At 43.5% G+C, this 20,416-nt stretch overlaps 2 protein-coding genes across 5 annotated transcripts in view; one reads left to right on the forward strand and one right to left on the reverse strand.

Annotated features, from left to right (window-relative positions):
- VEPH1 (ventricular zone expressed PH domain containing 1) overlaps positions 1 to 20,416 on the reverse strand; it is a 135,230-nt gene that overhangs the window by 89,849 nt on the left and 24,965 nt on the right. For all 4 annotated transcript variants that reach the window (XR_004540684.1, XM_033959270.1, XM_033959268.1 and 1 more), the window contains one exon: positions 19,768 to 19,942. Coding sequence is in view for 3 of the 4 variants with exons in the window: in XM_033959270.1 (XP_033815161.1) it covers positions 19,768 to 19,942 (175 nt within the window). In the remaining variant the exon portion in view is untranslated. The remainder of the gene's footprint in view (positions 1 to 19,767; positions 19,943 to 20,416) is intronic.
- On the forward strand, positions 3,178 to 13,123 carry PTX3 (pentraxin 3). The gene is made up of 3 exons (XM_033959272.1): positions 3,178 to 3,351; positions 5,404 to 5,940; positions 11,998 to 13,123. The coding sequence occupies exons 1-3, from the start codon at positions 3,225 to 3,227 to the stop codon at positions 12,612 to 12,614; spliced, it is 1,281 nt and encodes a 426-aa protein (XP_033815163.1). The 5' UTR covers positions 3,178 to 3,224; the 3' UTR covers positions 12,615 to 13,123.

The following is a 20,416-nucleotide window of genomic DNA, read 5'->3' on the forward strand; positions in this document are numbered from 1 at the left end:
AGGAGGGAGTGGGCATTCCTCCTGCCTTTTTTTATGTGAGGAAGGGGGAGACTAGGGGATGGATCGCGGGGGGGGGGGGGCACCTGGCACAGGAGTGGGCCTTTAGTGGCAAGAAAGAGTGGGCATTCCTCCTGCTTTTTTTTAGGGGGGAGGGAAGGGGGAGACTAGAGCAGTGTTTTTCAACCTTTTTTGGGCAAAGGCACACTTGTTTCATGAAAAAAATCACGAGGCACACCACCATTAGAAAATGTTAAAAAATTTAACTCTGTGCCTATATTGACTATATATAAAGTAATTCTCTTGAATAGGAATCAAATAAACACAAAGAAAGTATTTTATAATTACCTTATTATGAAATATTAAGTAAACAGAATAGTGAAAAATTATAAAATACTTTATTCAGTGCGAAACCTGGGCCTGTTTGGCTGAACACAAAGCTGATATTCTGGCTGGAATCGAAGAAAGACACACACGTAGCTCTTCGTCAACAGCTCTCAGTCTCTCTCTGTATTTGGTTTTTATAGCATACAAAAATAGACAAATATACCCTCCATCCTTTTTATTAAACCACAATAGCAGTTTTTAGCGCAGGGAGCTGCGCTGAATGCCCAGCGCTGCTCTTGACGCTCATAGGCTCCCTGCGCTAAAAACCACTATTGCGGTTTAGTAAAAGGTGACCATATTGTAAAATATAGACAGCAGATATAAATTCAGAACTGTGCATAGTAAATGAAGGGAAGTTTTCATCTCTGGGAATTTACCCAGTTAACTATTAAAGTATTTGGGCAAATTCCTTTGAAAACTGTGGTAATACTGCCTCCACTTTGCTAAATTTAAAATAAAATCATTTTTCCTACCTTGTCTGGTGATTTCTGGTTGCACTTTCTTCTTCTGACTGTGCATCCAATCTTTCTTCCCTTCTATCAGCCTGTATGCTTTCTCTCCTCCACACCTCATTCCCTCCCCCAACTTTTTCTTCCTCTCTCCCTGACCTTTCTTTCTTTTTTTCTGTTTCTCTTCTTTCCTTCTGTTTCCCTGCCTGCCCCCTTTCTTTCTTTCTCCCTGCCGTTCCCCAAGCCACTGCCACTGCCGCTGCCATCGGGGAACAGGACCCACCAATGGATAACAGGTCCCAAAGCCGACGCCGACGCATGCTCTCCCTGACGTCAATTCTGCAATCGGAGAGGAAGTTCCGCCCAGCCAGGCAGCGATTGGCTGGCCCGAACTTCCTCTCTGACTGCAGGATTGACGTCGGGGAGAAGAAGACTTATCGGCTCGATAGATTAGATCGCCAAGACAAAGTGAGTCCTGGGTGATCGACTCACTTTGCCTTGGCGAGCTACTGGCGCCCCTGCCTCGGGCCCCCTGTCAGCTCCGGGCCCCTGAATGCAGGACTGGTAGTACTGCCCTAATGGCGGCCCTGTGGCACACCAGGCAACATCTCGCGGCACACTAGTGTGCCGCGGAACAGCGGTTGAAAAACACTGGACTAGAGGATGGATGGGGGCACCTGGCACAGGAGTGGGCCTTTAGTGGCAAGAAAGAGTGGAAATTCTTCTTGCCGATTCGCTGCTGTCACATCCCTCTTTGCACTGAATGATAAGATCCCCAGAGTTTAGTAGGAGACAGACTGACCCCCTCCCCCCACAAATCCAGAAATAATGTATCAGCAGAGCATTCTCTCTAACCTACCAGAAGGATGTGAAGCAGAAAGAGCATCATCTGAAAATATCCCTTGAGTTTACACTCTATGAGCCTGAGGTAATTTGACTGTGGGACATAAGAGGTGCCGGTGAAAAGTTCTCAGCCCAACCAACACAGCTGGGGCAGTCTCCATCAAGGGCTATATACACTCAGGGCTCCTTTTACAAAGTCGCGGTAGCGGTTTAATGTGTGTAATAGCGTGCGCTAAACTGCAGGCCTTGCTAGCCGCTACCACCTCCTCTTGTGCAGGCGGTAGTTTTTCGGCTAGCGCGGGGTTAGCGCGTGATGAAAAGTCCCGTGCGATAAAGCCGCTAACGCGGGCTTCGTAAAAGGAGCCCTTAGTCCAGTGATTTTCCACATTTTTTTTGTTCCGTCGGAAAAATATGAAACGAAAAAAGGGGTAAATCGCTGAACTAAGTATATAGCCCTCAATGAAGACTGCCCCAACTTTGTTGGTTGGGCTAAGAACATTTCAGAGGGCCCTTCATACAGGTCTCTTTTTTAAAATATTTCTCAGCTCTGTTTTAAGTTAGCTCTGAAAAGGCACTCTTTACAATCAGGAGAAACATACTTCCATCTGCACAGTTAGGAGTGATTTCTCCACTCGCATCCCTTCCAGATCAATTGTTTGATGATTTCTGGCACCTATATCATATTACAGGCCAGGCTCTAAAGCATATTAATGTTCACAAGTAGTATTTCTGGTCCAATTAAAAGAATGGATAGCAGGAACACTTATCGGCAATAAAATACCACAGCTTGCAATAAAAAACTAATTGTTCAGAGACAATTTAACTCTTTCAATTTTTCTTTAAGCCTAAAAAAACTTCTACAAATAGTACAGCTATTCTCTTGGCAGTCCTTCTACAGATATCTGTATACAGTATTTAAAATGCAAAATAAACAGGCAAGTGGCTTAAACTGAAAGAGGGTCATTTGCTTACGAGAGGCTTTAAAAATAGCCTATGATAAAGTGACATAAAAGCCTCACTTTCTGTTCCAAAATCCTCTTGTGATTTATAGATCTACTCCAGTGTTTGGTTTATCATTGCTGTTCCCACGTCATGTTACAAAAGTCTGTTCCTAAAGGGAAACTCATAAGAATGGATTCCCCCCACCCCCGCCCAGTCCCTTCTCTGCATCTAAAGCAAACCGCCCACAGCATAAACTTTTTAAGAGTTACATTTAACTTTTTAAAGCAAACACAGCTGACTTGGATAAGGAGCAACAATCTCTGCAGAAGGCCAGACTTGTGTGGCTTGGTCCTCATCAGATGTCATTTCCTATGTTACTGTGTGCTAAGTTATGCAACCCCTGATTCCCCCACCTTAAAAAAAAAAAAAAGAATTGAATCCATATGACATCATACAGAGCAACCAGTCAGCATCATCCATTCATTCAGCTATAGGCTTTCACAAAGCATTTATTAAGGGGGTTCTCGGAGTCCTGCTTTCATTCTCCTCTCTGCTCAAGCCAGGCTCACTTAAGAGACTTGTAGCTGAAGAACATTAACTGAAAATATGAATATGCTAATAATGCTATGTTGTATCCTGTGGTCTTTTTCCTCTGGCCTATCAAGTGACTACGATATCTTATACACTTCATATGATAATGATCTTGAAAATGAAATTCATTCATCTAAAGAAGGCAAGTGGTTCTTTATTTCTGATTTTTTTTTTCTTCTTTGAAACATTTCATATATTCATGTATTGTTGTTTTTGCTCATGCTGTGTAATATTGCTAAAACTGGGAGGTTTTATGAATTCATTGAGCACATCTTTTTCAGAAGAGTGCAAATTGCTTTTGAACTAGCAAGAGGCAGTCAGGATTGTGCTACTGTAATTTCTGCATTCTTCAGGGCCTTTTCTTTGTAGAGGGGTTGATAGCAATATTATTACATTAATTACAAAATGCATCTATTTTATAATGAATCCTTGCGTTATGAATTTGTATGGAGAAAGATAATATCTTAGCCATTGAAGGTATTATTAGCTTTATCTGCCTGCTAGACAGTAATTGGGTGGAAGTTTTGAAAGCCAACTAGAGTATTGTTTTGTACCTCCAGAGTTGAAATGATAAATTCCTTAAATTTGAATCAAAATAATAATTATGTAAACTGGTCTGGAACCCATATTAAAAATGGCTATCTGCAGAAAAACAAACTCATTGACCTCTGATTGGTCCATGATGTTCAGCTGTTAATGTATTTGCTTAGTGTGGCGCAGTGGGTAAAGCTACAGCCTCATCACCCTGAGGTTGTGGGTTTAAATCCATACTGCTCTTTTTTTCTTTAACTTCCATAAGTTTTATTTATTGTCATAAACATCAAGTCACTTAATCCACACATTGCTCCAGGTATATTAGATAGGTTGTGAACCCTTCCAAAACAACTTGAGAACCGAAATAAATTCATGTAAACTGTTCTGAGCCCCCCTGGGAGAACAGTGTAGAAAATTAAATAAATAGTGTGAAAAGCTTCAGCCTCTGATAACCAGAGCTGGTGACATCATAATGCCTCATTCCACCAATTGTGACATCAAAATGCCTAATTCCACCAATGCCTAAGAGCCAACCTCTTCAGTGATGTCACAATGAATTAATTGTCCTATACTTGGCTCACTTTTACTACATTTTGATTTCTAGACTGGCACCGTGGTTAAAGCTACAGCCTCAGCACCCTGAGGTTGTGGGTTCAAACTCCTTGTGATCCTGGGCAAACCATTTAATCCCCCCATTGCCCCAGGTACATTAGATAGATTGTGAGCCCATCAGGACAGACAGAGGAAAATGCTTGAGTACCTGAATAAATTCATGTAAATCTTTCGGTCTCCTGGGATAACAGTATAGAAAATTAAATAAATAAACAGAAATCTACTACTACTCCTGCTAATTATTTCTATAGTATAGACATTAGTGAAAGTTCTCATAATGTAGAGTTTACAATCTAGTCAAGAAAAACAAATGTGATAAATAAGAGAGGGAATTTTCAATTATTATTAAAATAATTCAAATCTACTAGATTGTGATGAGGAGAACAAGGAGTTAAGATTGAGAAGGAGCCTTAGAAAGGTACATTTTTAGCCTGAATTTCAATAAAACTATAGGGGCAGCGGCGCACACCAAATTAGGAAAGTCTACTCTAGGCTTACAGCATGGAAAGGTAGAACGTGTGGAGCTGAAGTTGGCTGTGAATGGAGTTCTCAAAAGTGGGTGTACGGAGAAGGGAGGTGATGAGGAGCTGTGTAGATGAGTAAGAGAAGCATGGGCCATATGCAGAAGTAGATAGGAAGTGACTTGAGGAGTGTCGTTATATGGATGTAGTAATATTGGCAGAAGAAAGTCACAGAGCTGGATTCTGAATAGACTTTGGTGGAGAGATATGTTTCAGTGGAAGACCCAAGAGGAGTAGATTGCAGTAGTCTAAGGAGGACGCAATGAGAGGGCAGAGAAGGATTCTTGGTAGCGTGTTCAGAAAAGAAGGGCTGGATTTAGGTGGTTATAGAAAAAGAAACACATTTATGGTTTTGGATGTGATTAGAAAAGGAAAGAAGGGAGTCAAAGGTGACCCCCCCAAGGCTGAGGGTACTGGAAGCATGAAAGTGTCATCCACAGAAATCAGGAAAATGTATCTGAGGAAAACATAAGTTGTTTTATGGGAAGAATCAAGTTGAGAGAAATGGTAACCTTTATGTTTTGCAGAGTCAGCACCTACATCTGACTGTCTGGAGGAACGCACTACCTGGGATAAAATATTTATCATGTTAGAGAATTCTCAAATGAAGCAAAATATGATGCTTCAGTCCATTGATGAAATCCTTACGGTAGAACTGCAGAGTCTGCGAACTGAAATGATGAAGTGTGTGACCACTTTTGCTGGCACTTGTTCAAGTGCCGTCACGGGAGCCACCTCCCAAATGATGTCACAGGTGAACAGAATGCTAACAAACATTAGTCAAATTCAGTGCCCTGAAGCTGCCCAGCAACCTGGGCAAGCAAGCATTCTCAAAGAAATTTTTCTGCTAAACCACAATATATCTAAAAGGCTCAGTAAGCTGGAGAATATCGGGGAAAGAGCCACTGAAGCGGCAGCTCAGGAGACGGCATTTCGGCCACAAGACAAGTCTGCTTCCGTCATGCCGGGGAGCACACTGAGTTCATTGTTAAACGAACTTCAGCAAACAAGAGCCGAGCTTCAAACATTTCAGAAGCAGGCAGCTCAACGTTCCCTGCCAGCAGGTAAGTGAAAATCCCTTAGGGCTCCTTTTACTAAACCACGGTAGTGGCTGCTGCTGCGGTAATCGCTACGATGCCCAGTGGTGTTGTAAGAGGGTGGGCGGTCCACTCCGGGCACCATCGTGCCCCCATTGCCGCACTTGCACACAGCTTCCCCTCTCCCATACCTGTAACATTCCTGGTGCGAGCAGCGACCCCCCCCCCCCAACCTGCTGTCATGCCAGCATTAGCTTTTCCTCTGACGTCACTTCCTGGACCCGCGCCTAGGAAGTGACATCGGAGGAAGAGCCAACGCTGACGCGACAGCAAGTTTCTGCTTGTGCGGGGGGGGGGGAGGGGAAGGGAAGCGGCGTACATGCACGCACATCAGGAGGGGTCAGGGAAGGAGCGTGTGGAGGGGGTGAGCGGAGAAAAGGGCAGGGGAGGAGCGCCTCTCACCCTCGCTACGCCACGGCTCACGTCCATAGGGATTTAATGGGCGTCGGAGCGTTCAGCGCAGCTTTGTAAAAGGGGGGAGAGGTTTAGTCTGTAAGCTTGTTACACTTGATCATCTCACAACAAAGTTCAGTTAAGAAGAGCATGAGAAAGAAAATGAACGGAGATTCGCTGGTCTGCCGCACTAGTTCATACTCCACTGATCTCTCACCTATGGTGGTAAACTGAAAGGGTCGATGGCTGAGAGGAGATATGATTGAAGTCTACTAAATCCTGAGTGGTGTAGAACGGGCACCTTAGCATTTAGCGCATGCTCATCTTTAGCGCGCGCTAAATCGGTTAACGCGCCATAGTAAAAGGACCCTTTAATTGTTTCAAAAGATTCAGCGATGCTGATCATTGGCAATTAACAACTCATAATTGGCATTAATTACATTTAATTGAATGGCAGGTGCCTAACGAGGAAGGTGCCTAGTTCAAGGTGCCTAACCAAAAAGTAGGCATGGTTAGGGAGCAGATCGTGGGTTTTGTCACGTGAGCACCTGCTTTGCACCTAGGTACTTATAGGCGCCTAATGTAGGCGTTAGAGAATGACACGGTGACAAAATTCATTACCGTTCCCGTCCCCGCGGATAACTGCGGTAAACCATCTTCATGTCATTCAAAAGGAGAAAGGGAAGAATCAGAGTATGAATGGCCACAACCACTGACCCGCAAGCTTTGCTTTGAAGAATGCTGGTGTAGAAGGATTGAGGTTGAGAATGACAGTCTCTGGTATCCAGAGCAGATATTGTGATGTCATAATGCCTCATTCCACCAGTGCCTAAGAGCCAATCACATCAGTGATGTCACAATGGCTTCATTATCCTTGGCTCACATAAGAATCAGAGCATGAATGGCCACAACCACTGACCTACAAGCTTTGCTTTGAAGAATGCTGGTGTAGAAGGACCCAGGTTGAAATAGACACTAGAAAATGACATGGGATTATTTCCCGCGGTTATCCGCGGGGACGGGAACAGTGATGAATTTTGTCACCGTGTCATTCTCTAGTAGGCGTACTCCTTTAGGCCAAGAAAGCCCTGACGTAACCTGGGGACTGCCTGTATATCAACTGATATAGTTCTAAACTGGGCTCCAAATCAGAATCTTTCCCATAAGAACAGAACGATATATTTACAATCCCATGCCAGTTGATATGCTGACATCCTAAGAACTAATAAGAAGGGGCTGGGGTGGAGGAAGTGCCCTCTTTAAAAGATCTCTTACAGGAGACATATGAACGTACCATTTGTCTCATTTGTACAATGCCAGCCATCAAAAGCATTTTCCAAAGCCATAGGCTGGCTGGGCTGCTGTCAGGATGGCCCAGAGGTGTCAGAATTTTGGCAGGGAGGGAAGGCCCCTCTCACTTTGCAGCACATTTCACCAGTACTGCAGGGAGGTATGCTTGGTTTTTGTTACTCAGCCAACAAGCTAGCATACTTTTACAAATGATACACATGCCTTTTTGCAACGGAAGGCTTCCACCAACTGGTTTTGATTTTCCATGAATTCTGGAACCCATCCAGATGGATCCTTTTTCTAATCACACCGTTGGTCTTTCACGAAGCTGTTTTCAATTCTTCTAATCCCTTGACAACTAATTCAAAGGGCTTGACAATTAAAAAGTCATCTCTGAGATACCGTTTTGGATATTTTATAGATAGATGTAAATAAAACAGAAAAGCAAAAAAGAGCAAATGGTAAAAATGATCTCAGTTCTAACAGCAGCAGGCTCTTTACAGAGTGGTGCGGTTATGGTGGGGGAAAGTTTCATTAAAGCAATGATTTTGGGAGAATGAGGCAGTTCAGGCTTTTTTGAACAGGAAATAGGTTGGCTTAATTGCAGATAGAGAGGCCTCTACCACCCTGAATTAACTGAAATATCTCTTAATTATGCATCTGGTATGAACACAAAGAATGCAATGAACCGCGGCAGTGTCACAGTCATCCATTATATTTATGGCTTATGGCTGACCATAAATCTTTCTGATCCTTTCAAATATCATTAAGAAGTGCAGATGCCTGAAAAAAAAACAACACACCATATTGGCAGGCTGATGTACTATTTCACAAATGGGTTCACAAATAGGATGTCAACACAGTTTTAGAGCATAGTGGTTGATTCAATAAATGGTGCCCAAAGATAGGCTCTGGGATAGATTTCTGGGCCCAAAGATAGGCTCAGGCCCAAATTCTGTAACTGGCGCCTAATATTTTGGAGGCACCCAACTAAATATGCGCCTATCTAAATTGAATAACAAGCTCAATTAAGGTTTTGAATCAGCAACAAATGAAACTTTAGGCGCCTCTCAAAAAAGGAGCGATTCTGTAACAAGGCGCCTCTAAAAATTTAGCCGGCCTTCAAAAAAATAGGCGTTATGCATGTTAGGCGTGGGCGTGGCTTCGTGTTAGGCGCCTTATTACAGAATCGCTGCTCTTAAGCGTGCTTAAGCGCTCGCATGGCCGCCTAACGTTTAGTTGGGCCTACAGCTGGCCTATTTATTGGGCGCCTCCAAAATAGGTGCCGCTTAGCGTGATTCACTATACAGCACCCAATTTCACGTGAATTGCGCTGAATGGTGCCTATTTCAGCGCCTAACTTTTGGGCGCTTCGTATAGAATTCGCCCCTGAGGGCCAGATTCTATAAATGGTACCCAGCAGCGCCTACATTTTATTTATTTATTTATTCATTCATTTAGTCCAGAGGTAGGGAACTCCGGTCCTCGAGAGCCGTATTCCAGTCGGGTTTTCAGGATTTCCCTAATGAATATGCATGAGATCTATTTGCATGCATTGCTTTCAATGCATATTCATTGGGGAAATCCTGAAAACCCGACTGGAATACGGCTCTCGAGGACCGGAGTTCCCTACCCCTGATTTAGCTCGTCCTCCCAAAAGAGCCCAGAACGGGTTACAGGAGTACATTCATAGTATGGGGTAGGACAAACTTTTGTGAGAAATACAGGCTTGACAGCATTTACAGTATAGACATAACAAACATACATTGTAGGCAGTTGTCAATCAAAAAAACCAAACATACATTGTAGGCAGTTGTCAATCAAAAAAAGGCACCTTTTATAGAACCATACCTAGTGGCATCTAAGCGGACTTAGGTGTCAGTAGCCATAGGCACCACTCCATTAGGCCGGCTTTTCACTAGCCTAGTCTGACGGCGCCTATGTCGGACGCCTAAGTCAACCATGCTTACTCTCTGCCCATAACCATGCCTACTTTTTAACATATATATGATGCAAGAAAATAAACTCCCCTAACTAACTAGCAAACTTTAAACTCAACTGCTAATAACCTTAATGCTTTAGAATAGACACAAATATGCTCAGAGACCTGGAGACTGCACTTGGAGTGAACTCCATATACAGCCTCTCCGTCCAATCATAGCTTATTGTAAATGATTCCAAATTAAAGAGCGATACAAGACCTTTAAAAACTTAAAAGGAACCTTTGAAATGAGATATGTGACATATTGATAACTTTATGACCTGTGATTTAAGTCCCCGATCTTTGTAATTTTTGTACCCGTTCTACACCACTCAGGATTTTGTAGACTTCAGTCATATTTTCCCTCAGCTTTCTCTTTTCCAAACTGAAGAGCCCTAACCTTTTTAGTCTTTCCTTATACGAGAGGAGTTCCATCCCCTATGGGGATCCAGCGATGGTAATAGCAAGTTTTCTGTGCTCCTGCCCTGGCACTGAGCCCCTCCCTGAATGGCTGCCTCTAGTTCTCGCAACCCAGTAGGTGTACCAGGCAGGAATGAGCACCGGGCAGGAGCGCAGGAAGCTCACTCCTGCCCAGTTCACTGCTGAACCGTGAGAAATCGCAACAGCCCCATTCAGTGGGGCTCAGCGCAGGGCAGAAGCGTGGAAATCTCGCTCCTGCCCGGTATACCGCTGTACCACCAGGGATTCAAAAAGGTACGTGGGAGAAGCAGGAGGGAGGTAAAAAAATTGTCAGAGTCAGCGGCGGAGGTCTGCAACAAATCCAGGAGGGGGTATATATGGTAAGCAAGGATGGGTAGTTATGTTTTTCAGTGAAAACATTAACAAATTTTCATGGACATTTTCCTGGAATATCATTACCCAGCTCATTTAAATAACCCTGCAACATTACCAAAAAATCCCTCGTGGTGAATACCAGCTCACTGCTGCAAGGGAATTGGCAGGCTAGTTTATTAGCTCCATACATTTATAAATGCTGCAACTGTATGCGTCAACAGAGTGATTCTCAAACAAGTCTGGACTTTCACATACCTACAATAAATGTGCATGATGCAGGCTTGCATAAATTTGACCTAAGAACCAGGTCAGCTTGTAGATTTTGGCTAACTAGGACCAGATTTGAAAAATACCATACTATTACTGTATAACATAAGCCCAGACCTGAAGTGATCCCCTACGGAGATATAGAAACTGTAATGTCTTTCCTTAAGTCTGTGCTTTCTCATGGACAGGCTGATTACTTGGACATCGATCATAACGAAAAGAATTTTTCTTTCAAAATGATTTGTTTTCAAGATTTTCAAAACCAAGAAAATCTCAAATTGGATTGACACAACTTGAAAAACAGACTTAACCCAGTTGCTCTTAATGACCTTCGAGTCAGGTGACGACTCTGCTTAAAAGAAATGTCACCATTTAGAAAGTCAGCTGAAACAACAGGACACGATACTGTGTTGTGAGAAAGGGATGCACATCCCTAGAAGGATTTCTTTTTGCTCTTTTACAGCGAAATCAAATCCCGGTGCTGCTCCTTGTGACCCTGGGCAAGTCATTTAATCCTCCAGTGCCCACTGCTTTGAATTAGAGAATGACATGGGGACAAATTTGTCCCCGTCCCCACAAGAACTCAATTTCCCCATCCCGTCCCCACGAGTTTTGTCGCTGTCCCTGTCCCATTCCTGTAAGCTCTGCCTTAACTGCACAAGCCTCAAGCACTTATGATTTTAAGGTGTTTGAGGCTTGTGCAGATGAGGACGGAGCTTAGGCATTGGTGGAATGAGCCCTTATGACATCACAATCTGAGCTCTAGAATGTTGCTACTTAGGATTTGAAAGTGTTTGAGGCTTGTGCAGATGAGGACAGAGCTTAGGCATTGGTGGAATGAGCCCTTATGACATCACAATCTGAGCTCTAGAATGTTGCTACTTAGGATTTGAAAGTGTTTGAGGCTTGTGAAGATATGGACAGAGCTTGCAGGAATAGGGCAGGGAAAGGAAAAGAACTTGCCGGGATGGGAAAATGAGTTTCCGCGGGGACGGGGAAAAATTTGTCCCCGTGTCATTCTCTACTTGTTTGTCAGCTTTGAAATGCCAAAGTCACAAAAGGGCAGTATACAAGTCCCCCTATCAAGTTGATAAACTACTTTATTTTCCCGACTTCTATTGGAATGGGCTAATTGTATAATTGTTCTACAGGAATTTTTTTTTTTTTTTTTTTTTAAACAGTAAATATTACAGTTATGGGATTTCCCAAATATGCCTGCATAAAGCTTTGTATTTTGCAAAAAAAATGTATTCTTATTTTTCTAACAGGTTTCTATTTCTATTGCATTACTTGTACAGGGTGTGAAATGGCACTCTTGTTCCCAATGAGATCTGCCCGAATTTTTGCAAGCATCCATCCTTCAGCAGAAATGACTCTGCGCTTCTTTACGATTTGTGCTTGGGTCAAAGTGACCGAAGCTCTCAAGAAAACCATTGTCTTCTCCTATGGAACCAAGCAAAGCCCCACTGAAATTCAGCTGCACTTCAGCCAGCAGAGTGCAGTGCTTGTGGTGGGCAGTAGTGAAAACAAGTTGGTGGCTGAAAATGTGATATCCCCCGGACAGTGGACTCCACTGTGCAGTACGTGGAGCTCCGAAGATGGCACGGCATCAATCTGGGTGAATGGAGAGTCTCGGGCAACCTCAACAGAGATGGCTAAGAGCCACGTCATCTCCGGCAAAGGCATTTTGCAGATTGGCCAAGAAAAGAATGGCTGCTGCGTTGGAGGTGGTTTTGATGAATCAATAGCCTTTTCTGGAAAAATAACAGGCTTCAACGTCTGGGATACGGTTCTCACCAAAGAAGAGATCAAAACACAAACATCAGGCAGCAATTCTTGCAATAATCGGGGGAACATTGTTGGGTGGGGAATTACAGAAATCCAGCCACATGGGGGAGCCACATATATTTATTAAAATATAAAAGTCAATGGTTTTCACAGAAGCAGGGTTCTTAAGGTACATAGTGCCTTTGGGAACTTCCTTTAGACATCAGAATTTATGAAAGCAACGTCACATCTATAGTGAAGGGTTGGAAAGCTTAAGGGCTAGTTTGGCATAGTTTTTGGTTTTGGTTAAATTAGTTGCAGGTTGTTTGAGCTACTGCAGAATATGTATACAATTTAGAATCCATGCCTGATGTAGCCGAGGGCATTCCCACATGCAGATGAAAGTGTAATAAGGATTTATCAATGAACCTATGTTGTTATAAAGCAGGAACAATTTGCACGCACATCTCTGTCACATGCATTCATTAAGGATATTCTGAAAACCGGACCTGTTGGTGGCCCTTAAGGATCGAGAGTGAATACCACTGTTCTAAGGTCTTCAGACATGTTCTACATCTAGCTAGATACTTGGAGCAGAGTTGGCCACTGTTGGAAACAGGATACTGGGCTTGATGGACCTTTGGTCTGTCCCAGTATGGCAGGGGTGTCCAATGTCTGTCCTCGAGGGCCGCAATCCAGTCGGGTTTTCAGGATTTCCCCAATGAATATGCATGAGATCTATTTGCATGCACTGCTTTCAATACATATTCATTGGGGAAATCCTGAAAACCCGACTGGATTGCGGCCCTCGAGGACCGACATTGGACACCCCTGCAGTATGGCGATTCTTATGTTCTCTAGGGCAGCGGTTCCCAATCCTCTCCTGCAGGACCACCAGGCCAGTCGGGTTTTCAGGATAGCCCTAATGAATATGCATGAGAGAGATCTGCATATAATAGAAGTGCATGCAAATCTGCTCCATGCATATTCATTAGGACTATCCTGAAAACTCGACTGGCCTGGTGGTCCACTAGGACAGGGTTGAGAACCATTGCTTTAGGGGCTCCTTTTACTAAGCTGCGATAGCGTTTTTAGCGCACGCAGCATTTTAGCGTGCGCTAAACCCGCGCTGCACAGCTAGAACTAACGCCAGCTCAATGCATTCCGCGCGTTAATGCCCTTACACAGCTTAGTAATAGGAGCCCTAGATGTTCTTCTCCTTTCTAACGCTGTCAATTCTTTCCAGTCTGACTCGGGACGTTCCCAGTAAATTTGTCCTGTCCATATTTATTTAGATTTAGCTCATGCCTTTTCATTGGTTGCTCATGACTACTCATATACTGTAGCTACTCACAGCTGTTTCTCAGTTGCTAGATCCTTTGACTGCTATTGACACCATTGGCTCTCTTGTTTTCCTAGCAAATTTTCCTTCTCAAATGTTTCTCATTCAGTTCATGCACAGTTCTCCATATATTTACCCTGCAAAATTTCCTTCTCGAATGTTTCTCATAAAGTTCATGCATAGTTCTTCCTATATTTACCCTATCAAGAAATCCCTGTATTTCTAAGAGATCTGACCTTCAGTCCTTATTCTTTTCTTCTTACACTTATGGATCCTCTGGAAATGTGCCAGGTTTAACTAGACTTTCTCCACCTCACTACTAAATGTATTAGCCCATGAATTAAATATAATATTTGTAGTGTCCACAGAGATGCATTCCCTTGGGAGCTCTATTTATAAAGGGAGTAAAACAGAAGAAAAGAACACTATAACATAAGAACGTTGTCATACTGAGACAGACCAAAGGTCCATCAAGCCCAGTATCCTGTTTCCAACAGTGGTCAATCCAGGTCCCAAGTACCTAGCTAGATCCCAAGTAATAAAACAGAGTTTATGCTGCTTATCCTAGGAATACGCAGTGGATTTCCCCAAGCCTTCTCAATAATGGCCTATGGACTACTTCTCTTTTAAGAAATTATCCAAACCTTTTTAAAACCCTGCTAAGCTAACTGATTTCAGCACATTCTCCGGCAATGAATTTCAGAGTTTACCGTATTTTCTCGCATATAACGCGCGCGTTATACGTGGTTTTTACGTACCGCGCATACCCTTGCACGTTATACGCGTGAGCGCGTTGTACAAATTTTTTTTACATAGTTCCCCCCCTGACGTCCGATTCACCCCCCCCCCCGCAGGACCGCTCGCACCCCCACCCCGAAGGACCGCTCGCACGCACCCGCACCCCCACCCCGAAGGACCGCTCGCACCCCCACAGCCTCCCGACCCCACCCCATCATGTAGAAGCTCCTACCGGTGTCCTGCTGCTTCCTCTTGGCGGTCCCGACACCCGACACGATCGGGGCAAGAGGGAACTCAAGCCCTCTTGCCCCAGCCAACCGCGGCATCCCAGACATGATCGGGGCAAGAGGGAGCTCAAGCCCTCTTGCCCCCCCAACTCCCCGACACGATCGGGGCAAAAGGGAGCCCAAGCCCTCTTGCCCCGCTGATTCCCCAACTCCCCGACAATATCAGGTCAGGAGGGAGCCCAAGTCCTCCTGGCCCTGGCGACCCCCCCCCCCGCTAGTTGTTCGGGCCAGGAGGGAGCCCAAACCCTCCTGGCCACGGCGACCCCCTACCCCCACCCCGCACTACATTACGGGCAGGAGGGATCCCAGGCCCTCCTGCCCTCGACGCAAACCCCCCTCCCTCCAACCCCGGGGGGGGGGTGAATCGGACGTCGGGGGGGTCATCAGGCTTTCAGGGTGGGGACAGGACTTCAAGGGGGAGAGGAGAGTCGGGGCGGGCGAAAGGAGAGTCGGGGTGGCCAGAGGAGAGTCGGGGCGGGCGAAAAGAGAGTCGGGCAGCATGCACGGTATACGGGTGTGCGCGGTATATAAAAATTTCTGTACATAAATTTGTGTTTTTCGCGTGCTATACCCGTGTGCGCGTTTTACATGGGTGCGCGTTATCTACGTGAAAATACGGTAATTACATGTTGCCTGAAGAAATATTTTCTCTGGTTTGTTTTAAATCTACTACTTAGTAGCTTCATCGCATGCCCCCTAATCCTAGTATTTTTGGAAATAGTGAACAAGTGATTTGCCTCTACCCTTTCCACTCCACTTATTATTTTTTAGACCTCTATCATATCCCCCCTGAACCATCTCTTCTTCAAACAGAAGAGACCTAGCCGCTTTAGCCTTTCCTCTTAGGGAAGTCGCCCCATCCCTTTTACCATTATCGCTTTTCTCTGTACCTTTTCTAATTTCGCTAAATCTTTTCTGAGATAAGGCGACCAGAATTGCACATACTATTTGAGGTACAGCCGTACCATAGAGTGATACAAGGGCATTATAACATCCTTGTTTTTCATTCCTTTCTTGATAATTCCTAACATTCTATTTGCTTCCTTAGCTGCCATCGCACATTGAATTGAGGGTTTCAACGTATCTGATTCAAACTACCCTATCACTACGATATAGCTTGAACCCTGGTATGACAGTGTTCCATTGGTTATCTTCCTTCCACCAGGTCTCAGAGATGCCTATTGTATCTATCTTTTCATTTACTGCAATATATTCCAACTCTCCCATTTTGTCTCTTAGGCTTCTGGCATTTGCATACAGACATTTCAAACAATGTTTGTCATGTCTATTTACAATTTGCTCAGCAGTTGGAATGGATAATTTGCAATCTTTAAAATCAGCCTGCTCTGTATTTAAGGAAACCTGGGCTACTATGGCCGCTATTGAAATCTCACTATTGGGATGCTCTGTCTTCCCTTTTTAGTAAATAAGCAAATGAAAACAATCCTTTGCCTAGCTCTGTCTCATCTCTAGCCATATACAAACCAGCAGTTACCTCAGTGCAGAGTCAGGCTGTTAGTACATCTAAACAATTAAGAAGAAACAAACTAAAATCACTGCTTCAAATACTTCTTAAATGCATTTTAATATAGGGAAAGTAATTTAAATTTCATAAAATATCAAGTCCATTAGTATCCAACTGCCACAGTCCCCAGTGACCAGGTTCTTCAGTTAGCCCACTGGCATTACCACTCTTATATTGATGAGATACAAATCTTTCATTTTTTTCCCCTCTCTGTAACGTTCCTGAGATACTTTCCTGATTATGTTTACGGTACATAATTACTCAGTTTTGCTACTTGGGATCTAGATAGGTGTTTGGGACCTGTATTAGCCACTGTTGGAAATAGGATACTGATGGTCCTTTGGTCTGTCCCAGTATGACAATTCTTATGTTCTTATATTCTTATGATATTTGCAACTTCACTTTATTCCATGTCCTTGATTAAATTTTATTTATTTATTTTTTTGTTAACTCAACTTTTTATGTGTCCTGGTTTGTAATTATAAATGAATAAATGGTCTGGATCTTTCTGATCTTGATCACCAATATTCTGTTCTTCTTAGGCCACTTCTTTCCAGACATTCTCCCTCTTTGCTTCCAGCAAGCATCTGATGTTCAAAAGGCCCCCTCACTTCTCCCTTTGGGCTTCAACTGAAAACCTAAATTCTATTAGCTTGCGTGTGCAGACAACTACGAGGGGATGCCGAAAGGTTCTCAGCCCAACCAACCAACTTCCTAAATTCTGAGCGCTATTTTGTCACTGTTGCTGAAAAGAGTGTTATCTTATTTCGTTAAGTGTCAATTTGCAGAAACAAAATTCTATGGGCTCCTTTTACTAAGGTGCGCTAGGGCTTTAACGCGTGGAATTGTGCACGCTACATTGCCCCCCGCGCTAGACCTTAACGCCAGCATTGAGCTGGCGTTAGTTCTAGAAGCGCAGCGCGCGGTAATTTCCAGCGTGGGCTAAAAACGCTAGCGCACCTTAGTAAAAGCAGCCCTATGTTTTCGCATTGTTTCAGATCACTGATTGAACCATATCCACGCCATTCTCTTCTTGAATGGGCTGGAAACCTTTTCAGCATCCCCTCGTAAACTGTCCAGTTTTTCTCCTCCCACAATGTTATTCTTCCCCTATTCTTGTATCACTTACATTACTCCCTGTTCTTTGTTGCAAGGCATGCTTGCTTAGGCTGTCATGACAATTGAAAATATGTAAATCACGGTACAAAGAAGCTGCAAGGGCTGGAGCCATTTTCTTTTGTAGAACTAGGCTTCTAGGTTCAAGCAGATTGTTCACTTACTGCTAGATTTCAGAAAACAAATGTTAAGATAAACAGACTACTGGACCACTACCATAATATATTTATCAAGGTTTTTCAAGTGAGCTACTGGTGCAGCTAGGTACTGTATACATTCATTTTGTTAGGTTTCTCCTGGCTTCATTAATAATCTTTAATGTGAATGTTGTTTTTGAAATGTAAAAGTGACACAAATAATGTTTACTGTTTATTACTCATTTCAGTAGGATATGTCCAGTACTCTAAAATATTGCGTTGTTCAATTAAGCGATGAGCTATGAATGTTAATATTTAAACAGAAATGCAATTGCTTCTTGTCATGTAGTACAATTTTGAACATATATGGTTGTATGATTCTGTAAATTAAACTTTGTAATTATTTTAACAAGAATATTTTTGTAAAATTGTACAATAAATATTTTTACAATCTCCTATGCTTCTTACATTCATTCAAACTGCACTTCAAATACCTTAGGGCTCCTGTTACAAAGTAGAGAATGACACAGTGACAAAATTCATCACCGTTCCCGTCCCCGCGGATAACCGCGGGAAATAATCCCATGTCATTTTCTAGTGTCTATTTCAACATCAGTCCTTCTACACCAGCATTCTTCAAAGCAAAGCTTGCGGGTCAATGGCTGTGCTTATGTGAGCCAAGGATAATGAAGCCATTGTGACATCACTGATGTGATTGGCTCTTAGGCACTGGTGGAATGAGGCATTATGACATCACAATATCTGCTCTGGATACCAGAGACTGTCATTCTGTAGTGTCTGTTTCAACCTCAGTCCTTCTACACCAGCATTCTTCAAAGCAAAGCTTGCGGTGGTTGTGCCCAATTATACTCTGATTCTTTCCTCTCTCCTTACAGAATGACAAGAAGATGGTTTCCCGCGGTTATCCGCGGGGACGGGGACGGTGATGAATTTTGTCACCGTGTCATTCTCTATTACAAAGCCATGGTAGAGGTTTCTGGTGCAGGCCAGCGAGGTAAATGCTCCGAAGTTCATAGGAATTCTATGAGCGTCGGAGCATTTACCTCACTGGCCTGTGGTAGAAATCCCTACCGCAGCTTTGTAAAAGCCAGCGTTAGGGTTTATTTCATATTATAAGACAAAATGAGATATCTGTTATATTAATACCCTTGTGGTATCCATTTGTCAGTTCAGGTACATTACAGTAGTGTACTGAAGGTGGCAATATGTCCTGTTATTATACCAGAAAATAGTGGCATCTTGTGGCCTTTATCAATATTGCAACCTCCCACAGCATCCTTAACAAAGAAAAGGGTGGGAGTCTGGAGGTTTGAGGGTGCCATGATGGGGGTCTGGCGGTTTGGGGGATATAGGGGAGGTCATGAGGTTCGGGGGGGATGTGCTGGGTGTTCTGGAAGGGTGTTGGGGGTTCCAGGAAGGTATCGACAGGAGGGAGTGGGCATCCCTCCTGCCAGACTTCAATGGGAGGGTTCAGAGGATTGAAGGGGCCAGAAGCAGGAAGGAGTAGTCATCCCTCCTGCTATTCTCAGATTTGGAGGGGTGTCGGCTGTTCTGGAGGGTCAGTGGCAGGAGGGATTGGGCATCCCTCCTACCGATTTCAGGGGGACATGTTGGAGCAGCTGATCCCAGCTGATCCCAGAAGGGGTATTTTCCCACGCGGCTTCGGGCTTCTGATCTGATCGGGGATTCCCTTTCCACGATCAGATCAGCCGGCTGTGCCTACTTTTAACATTTGATGCACGATTCTGTAACCGGCACTGGAGACGTGCGCCAGTTAGAGAATCAGGGGGTAAGCCATCTGTTTTTTTAAGAGAGATGTGATTCTGTATAGGACACTGGTACAAGATTCTCAGATGCTTCTTAGGCAGTCCCCGAGACCAGCATCCTATACAGAATCAGCCCATGGTTTCTCCACTCACGATAAAAGAGCTCAACAATTTTACTTTGCTGCCATGACTCCCACTTTCTTCTTTGCCAGAGAAAAATTGAATGAATTACCAAGAATCTAAAATACAGCATTCATCTTAAAAAGAAAACAGAGTAAGGTAGAAATCACAAGGTATATTTGTGCTACGCAGTGCCGCATGCATATGGCTTTCTATGCATAGTCGGTGCCACAGATAAAAACACTGTACCTTGGAGTACACTGGTCACGATAACTTCCATGTGATCACCCAGCAAATCTGCTTTGGCAATTGCTGCCAGGGACAAATAACTTGACATATTTCGACATAGTGCCTTGTCCCCCCTCTGGAGAAATTTCACTGCAATGGGGACCGCGAGAGTCATGATAAAAGGTCGGTCATAGTTCTGGAAAAACAACAGCAAACACTGCGTGAGAAAGATCTCTAATGGACCCATTGAGCTAGTAAATATTTATTATTTTGAGGATGGAAGCCTTCAAAGGACAGTACTAAAATGCAAAGTTTTTATAAATTTGGCAACTGGCATGCACTGCAATGGATCAAACAAGGATTAGCCGAACTCAGAAAATACCGGAATGATCTATCCTGTTCTGTAATTTTTAACTAAGGATGTGAAATCTGTAAAGTTTATTGGAAACATGTAACAAATATACATTTTTGAAAGTGTTCCAGTATAGCATAAAATGATAGAAATGGACGCATCGAGTAGTGTGAATCAGTAAATTCCAGGAAAATCAGCCTCCGGCTCATTAATGCTGTTCAACTCCATGACGAATGTTACTTGGACGATTTGCCTGGAAACATATAAAACTCTCTGTTGCATATTATTTGAAATCCAGAAATTAGAGAAAAATCCATA

The sequence above is a fragment of the Geotrypetes seraphini genome, chromosome 9, assembly GCF_902459505.1.
Source record: "Geotrypetes seraphini chromosome 9, aGeoSer1.1, whole genome shotgun sequence".
In the NCBI taxonomy this organism is placed as follows: domain Eukaryota; kingdom Metazoa; phylum Chordata; class Amphibia; order Gymnophiona; family Dermophiidae; genus Geotrypetes; species Geotrypetes seraphini.

Coding starts and splice junctions, on each gene's coding strand:
- PTX3 (XM_033959272.1), top strand. CDS start 3,225: ATGAATATGCTAATAATGCTATGTTGTATCCTGTGGTCTTTTTCCTCT. Junction 3,352..5,403: donor AATTCATTCATCTAAAGAAG/GCAAGTGGTTCT, acceptor TATGTTTTGCAG/AGTCAGCACCTACATCTGAC. Junction 5,941..11,997: donor TCAACGTTCCCTGCCAGCAG/GTAAGTGAAAAT, acceptor TTACTTGTACAG/GGTGTGAAATGGCACTCTTG.